At 27.9% G+C, this 7,167-nt stretch overlaps 1 protein-coding gene across 1 annotated transcript; it reads right to left on the reverse strand.

Moving 5' to 3' along the window:
• Nucleotides 1-5,415: 5,415 nt before the first annotated feature.
• LOC133814339 (pentatricopeptide repeat-containing protein At2g25580-like) lies at nt 5,416-5,883 on the reverse strand. The gene has a single exon (XM_062247310.1). The coding sequence runs from the start codon at nt 5,881-5,883 to the stop codon at nt 5,416-5,418; it is 468 nt and encodes a 155-aa protein (XP_062103294.1).
• Between the last annotated feature and the right edge of the window lie 1,284 nt (nt 5,884-7,167).

Genomic DNA, 7,167 nt, shown 5'->3' on the forward strand with positions numbered 1-7,167 from the left:
AAAATTCTGTGAAATTGCTTTGAAAGCTTTGACACGAAAAGATAAATAAAAGTGATTTGTGGACTAGATAAATTTTAACTATCGAACCACGTAAAAATCTCTATTTTTCTTTTCCTTCTAATTATACATTTGCTTAATTGCTCTTGTTTTTATTTGACGAAAATTGTCGTCAGCATAAATTAATTTTAATTTTTTTTGTTTTTAATATATATTTTTAGTTTTTAACATTTTTAAGTAATTTTTTATTTTTAATTAATCTATTTTAAATTAAAATAATTTTTTTTATTTAAAATCATTTAAAAAAATTATAATGTAGCATTGGTATTTAATATGTGGCTCAATAAATTATGGACATATGTATTCTCGTTGGCAGTTAAGAGCCACAACAAGCAGATATTTTAGATTGGCTAACAGTTGCGAGGATTTGGAGGTTTCACCAGCAAAAAAAAAGAATTAAGAATTAAGTGTATAAGAATATAAAGAAGATGGAGTTTTTTAGCTAATTACTCAAATTTTTATTATAAGAAACGTATTATTCTTTTTCAAATTTAAAAAAAAAAAGGGGAAAAAAAAAAGCTGGATGACTATTTCCAAGACAACCAACCCAAGACACACCTATTTAACAATGGGCATCTTTGATCTATTTAACAAATGTAAAATAATAGTCATTTTAGTTTTGTTTGTGTGTGTGTGTGTGTTTTTTTTTTTTTGGTTGGCAATTTGATGAGGCAAAATAAAAATGACATGTGAAAAAACGACTTTTTCTAAATTAGTTCGAATTTGAAAATATAATTCGAAATTATGGTATATATAGTTTAGGTATAGACTAGCTACAGTTTGGTAGTAGAACCATTTGTGCTTTTTTTTTCCTTTTTTCATTGCTAGTGTAAGTTTCTTTTATTTTATTTATTTATTTTTTTTGTATTTGTTTATTGAAAAAAATACGATACATGTGCTTTTAAAAAAATATTTTTTTAGTTAATGACATGAATTAAGTATATTATGTACTCGTTTGGTTTGGTCATTTTATAATTTGTTGTCTTTTATGGGTAAACTACTAGTCGTTTCTTTTTACTTTTTAGGGCAAAAATTAGAATATCACATTCTTGTCTAATATATAATTGACAATGATATTACTTTTTTTTTTAAAGGATTGACAATGATATTTTATAGAGCCGAAAATGGCATCTGCTTCATTTAATAATACCTGTAACGGCTCAATCCGTATTTATAAAGAGATTAAATAGTTTCTTCTCTCGGCTGAGCTCGTCTATTATAAACTATTACCTTTATCATTTGAGTTGCTTGAAGATGAGAGAGGAGGAATAGAAACTAATTAAATATTTAAATTTGTTTCAATTTTAAAGATTTGAATTGATTAATGAATTCAAATATTTGAGATAATACTCTTTTAATATTTGATTGAGACGTATTCTAGTTATTGTAACTGGGCGCCCAAGTCCAGAATATTGGGTCTTAAGGGTTGTTTTGTAATTTGCTACAAATTATCTCATTTATTTTATTAACTAGAAATTAGAAAAAAATAAGTTTTTTAAAATATTACTTTTTCAGTTATAGTATATTTGAAGCTATTAATTATATATATATATATATGATACTTATCATTTTTATTTTCATTATTAATTAATTATTTTATTATTTTGTGGCTATATAATTAATAGAAAATTAATTAAATAGGTATAAATTAGAAAATAAAAAAATTAAGAAATAAATAAAATATTTTAAAAGATTTTAGAGTATCACGTCATTTTTTTAGAGTTCTCATTTATATAAATATATATTTATAGATAGATAGATTTGACTAATAATATTCTAAATTAAATTAATCTTAGGTGTATATATTGATATTTTTAATAGTGAATATAAAATATCAAAATAATAAATGAAAAATATTGGAAATAAATGGCAATTTATATATGATTTAATTATTATTTCATATAAAATAGCTAAATGAAAAATAAAGGAGAAAAAACATACTAACAATTTTTAGTAAAATACTACTACAAATTTATAAAAGACCTAAATTGAAATTTGGTCATATATCAATGGACATGCATGATTATCCCAATGCACAATTACCAATTTGTTAGAAGTGTATATTAAAATTGTTATTATACTTGAAGCATTTGCCCAAAAAATGAGAAAAAAAAATGTATTAATCACATATGATCACTTATTTACAAATGATGCATTAATGTTCCCAAAATCAAGAAAAAGTAGTCAAGATTGTGTAAGATGACTACTTGATAAGGAAAAAAAATTGTAATTTTAGATTTGACAAATCATGAAATTGCTAGAATTGACATTTTTACTATACTACCTCTATGTCATTAAAACAACTCAAGCATGATTTTTGTATAATGAACCAACATCCTAATCCTAAGTTGTGCATGCAAACCCTTGATCAATATCTTCAAGACTTCAACCTTACAAATAGTTAGATAATATCAACAAAGATGTTAGTTAGATAAATTGAAACTACAACGACTCAGTAAACAAATAAAGAAATAGAAAGAAAATAACTTTTGTTAAATTTAAATTCAAATTATATATAAAGATGGTAATTATATATAGATATTTAGAATTTAAATGTCTCTTATTTAAAATAATTAATTAGTTTTTTATTATTATAAAAAAAATAAAAAAAAGTTATCGTAATTATATATATAGATATTTAGAATTTAAATATCTATCATTTTGAATTAATTTAATTTAAATTATATATGAATTAGGTAGATCTTTTTTATTTTTTTAATTATAATTTTTTTCAAAGAAAACCGATTAATATATGAAAACATTATTTAATAAAAATAATAATCAAATAAGTATTCTTTGAATAAAAATTTGATCGATATGATCTTTGTTGATGTTAGTTAGATAATATTTAAACATTAATTTTTTTAATCAAATAAGTATTCATTGGAATATGAATTTTGAGAAAGAATAAAAAATGTGAATAAAATAAGAAAATATAAATAATGATTTGGAGAAATTTTATAGTGTGACATGATCACACATTCTCTTTGGTGCTCTCATTTATATAAATACTAGATACAAGTAACGTGCAATATGTACGTTTGCTTAGTTTTATTTATAGAATTTATTAATTATTTTTATTAAATTTATATTAATGTCATATAAATATCTTATTTTAATTAAATAATTTAATTATTTTTGTTTAAGTTTATGTTTATTCTAGTTTTTTAATTTAGGAGTGACAACAAGAGATTATATATTATATGTTTAATGTAATATTAAATAGGAAAATTACATGTTATACGCCCTTTTTAATTATTTTTACAATAATACGGTTTGTAAAAATAGTTTTCATTTTTATAACTTGTTTTTAACTATTTATACTCATTTTACATTTTAATTTTTTACTTTTGTCCTATTCTCCTCCGTTTTCCTTGCCAAAACACCCTCTTTCTCTCTGACGACTATGAAATCTTAGGGCTTCTTTCCATCGACAGTCTCCTTCACCCTCTTTCTTCGCCCACGACACTGAAATCTCAAGGACTATTTCTCATCACCAACCAGTTTGGGTGTTATCCAGGAAGTTCAAAGGCTTCTAATGGTGGCTTTGTCATCTTCTTCTCTCATCTTCTATGTAACTCGAAGGCCCCCAAAATTTCTCGCCAACTAGGCTCTGAAGTTTCTCTCCGATTTCCAATTTGCTATTAGAGGCCCCCAGAACTACCCGTCAACTAGACCCTCTTTCTGGTGAGTTGTCTCATGCCCATTCTTAAAATTTTCTCTCTAATCTATATATTATTATTTGTGATGTGAGATATTGGGTGTTGTTAATTCACTTTTGCATTTGTTGTGTGAGCCTTGAATGTCATTATTTATGGTGGTTCAATGCAAATAAGTTGTTGAAATTTGAAATTGGTAATTGAGATTCTACATTAATATCCTTATCCAGTATTTGTAAACCTATTATGGGTTTCAATGCATATTATGGGTTGATCGAATTTGAAGAAACACTTTGACCCATATATTTAGATTAGACATTTCATTCAAAGGCTTCTAATGGTGGCTTTGTCATCTTCTTCTCTCATCTTCTATGTAACTCGAAGGCCCCCAAAATTTCTCGCCAACTAGGCTCTGAAGTTTCTCTCCGATTTCCATTTCTGCTATCAGAGGCCCCCAAAACTACCCGTCAACTAGACCCTCTTTCTGGTGAGTTGTCTCATGCCCATTCTTAAACTTTTCTCTCTAATCTATATATTATTATTTGTGATGTGAGATATTGGGTGTTGTTAATTCACTTTTGCATTTGTTGTGTGAGCCTTGAATGTCATTATTTATGGTGGTTCAATGCAAATAAGTTGTTGAAATTTGAAATTGGTAATTGAGATTCTACATTAATATCCTTATCCAGTATTTGTAAACCTATTACTATCTCATCTTCCTATTGATTTTGTTCAGAATGGTATCCATTTAATTGTACCTCTCCAGTGTGGTTTATATCAGGTAAATTGTTTCTTGGTTTAATATGTAGATGCTCATTTTGAGATGGTTGAGGCAATTGATCAGTAGGTTTTGATTTTAAATGGTGTCTCTTGGGTGGCTTATCCCATTGCTCTTCGTCTTGGCCAGGTTCAAAAGTATTATTTTGCGGGTTGCCTGAATGTTCTACACCCATAGATTGACTTCTCCTCTCCTCTCTAGTTGAAACAGAACCTAAACCATCAATAGAAAATAATATCACTAATTTAGTCTAGTCAAGCCTCCATAGCTATTAAGACATATTTGTGCTCTCTGTAAGGCAGTGTAGTGTGTTAGTAGGTTTAAACTTATTAAAATTAACTTTTATGTTGAGACTAGTTAAGCCTCCATAGCTATTAAAAATCATGGTTTATGTCATAAACGTTATACTAAAGAAGAGAATATTTTACTTTCATCAGTACAGAAATTACAACTCAGTCAAAATTTATATCAGTGTGATGATTTAGTAACTAACTGCCCAAATAATCTAACTCTCCATAAAAAACGAACACGCTTTCATGACTTTATGAGGTCTTTTCTGTAGGCTTTTGCACTAAAGAGCAATATTTTCAAGCATTTGTGTGCATTAATTACTCTCTTTAAATATCAAATTCTGAGCTTTATGCACTAATTTAATTCGGACAAACAAAGGAAAGCAGAGCCATATTTTGTAGTCACGTTCAAACATTAAGTCTACATAGGAGCAATATATTTTAGTCTTTTTTTGGCCAAAAAAAATATTGTTAAATTTTTTTTTTTGTTCCATAAAAAGGGTCGAGATAATTACAGGAAATATTACTAAGATAAGCATAGCACCTCAATTTTTGTTCACCAATAATCCCGACAAGAGCACAACCCATCTTTGAAGTGATGGAACCTCTTAGCATCACGCATGATGAGTTCTTAGCCGACTATCTTAGAAATGATCTTCAGTGCATTATGACAATCACCACAAACCCGAAGATTCTTGATCACCCTAATAGGTGAACGTGCTGAGCTGCTGAGGAGGCCATAGGCAACAGCCAGTCTCTCACTGTGAGCAAGAAGAGCATCTTCCTTGCTTTCCTGATCTATGTCATGTAGCACAAATCTAGTCTCAGGTATATAACCAGCTTCTTTCATTTGTTCTCTCAAACCCCTAAGCTTGGCATAAATCTTATCATTCTCGGGATGAGAGGTATCACCTGCTCTATATTCATGGACTTGACTTCTTACTTCTAAAAGACTTGGATCTTTCTTCTTCTCTTTCTCTTTTACAAAATCAGAAGATTTCACTGGAATAAGGCAGTGTAGTGTGTTAGTAGGTTTAAACTTATTAAAATTAACTTTTATGTTGAGACTAGTTAAGCCTCCATTGCTATTTAAAATCATATTAGGACATTATTTACAAACAAATTCAATCAAAACCCAGTATTCCCAAAAAATATTGAATGCTTACTTAGCCATTGCTCAATGTTAGATAGACTTAATATTTTCATATCTTGATGTATTTTAATCTATTTTTGGCAAATGTATATGTTTTTCTCAGGTTGCTACAGCTTTTAACAAGTCATGGTTCATACACGGTTTTCGTCTGCATCTCCTGCATCTCAAACAAATATTCCAAATTCTAAATCAAATGTGAAATCTGCAGTTGCTTCTGTTAGTGAAGCAAGAGTGAAGAGAAGCCTCTATAATTCCAAACATGATGCTAGGAAAGCAAAAAGATAAAAAAAAAAAAAACCAATTAATTATTGAAGAACCTTGTGAATCTGCTCCTAAGGTATTTTTTCAATTCCTTTCACTTTAGCAATGAATCTTGAGTTACCTATGTTTTACTGTTCTGCATTTACTTTTAAGTAGGTATCATTAGGTTGCTTAGGTTGGTTTCTAAGTTGCTATATATTTTCAATGCTTTCCAAATTAATTGATTTGTGCTTATATTGTTTAAATGTTGTCTATGAATTTCTTAGGATTTTATAGGATTGTTAAATATGTTGTTTTTTATGTTGTTGATTAGTATTATGAGGTGGTTAGGTCTTTTGAAGGTTTCTTAATCATGCCTTAATTTCATTTTATATCTTGCGATTGGCTTTGATAATACACATATAAATATATGTATAGTGTTATTGATATATAGTCTCATAGTCTAGTATAATAAGACACTGAAAGCAAATGGTGAATGGAGATAGAGGAGTTGTTGAACTGACTGTAATGCGACTGAGAGATAATTATTTACGTATTGTTTATAGGGTTGATTCAAAGTTTATATGGTTGCTTTATTTGTTGCTAGAAAGGGTTGCTAGGTAGGGTTGTTGTATTCTTTCAAGGGTTGCTTAAGTGGTTGCTGTTTGTGTTATTAGTTTTATACGTTGCTAATGCATATTATGGGTTGATTAACAGTTTCAATGCTTGCTTAATTTGTTGTTCTTTGTGTGCTTAATAGGTTGATGTGTTTTGCTTAAGAAGTTGTTTGGGTTGCTTTAGTAGTTTTAATGATTAATTAACATGTTTTTTTTATGGATTGCTGATTGTGGCTTAATTTATTAATATTTGTATTTTTCTATATAATATTGTGTGTTCTTTTGCTATGTTTTATAGGGTATGAATTTCCTAATTCATCCGGATAATCGCTGTTCTTCAAAAATTCTTATATTCTTTGATTCAAGCTATCCA

This window comes from Humulus lupulus, chromosome 2 (assembly GCF_963169125.1).
Source record: "Humulus lupulus chromosome 2, drHumLupu1.1, whole genome shotgun sequence".
In the NCBI taxonomy this organism is placed as follows: domain Eukaryota; kingdom Viridiplantae; phylum Streptophyta; class Magnoliopsida; order Rosales; family Cannabaceae; genus Humulus; species Humulus lupulus.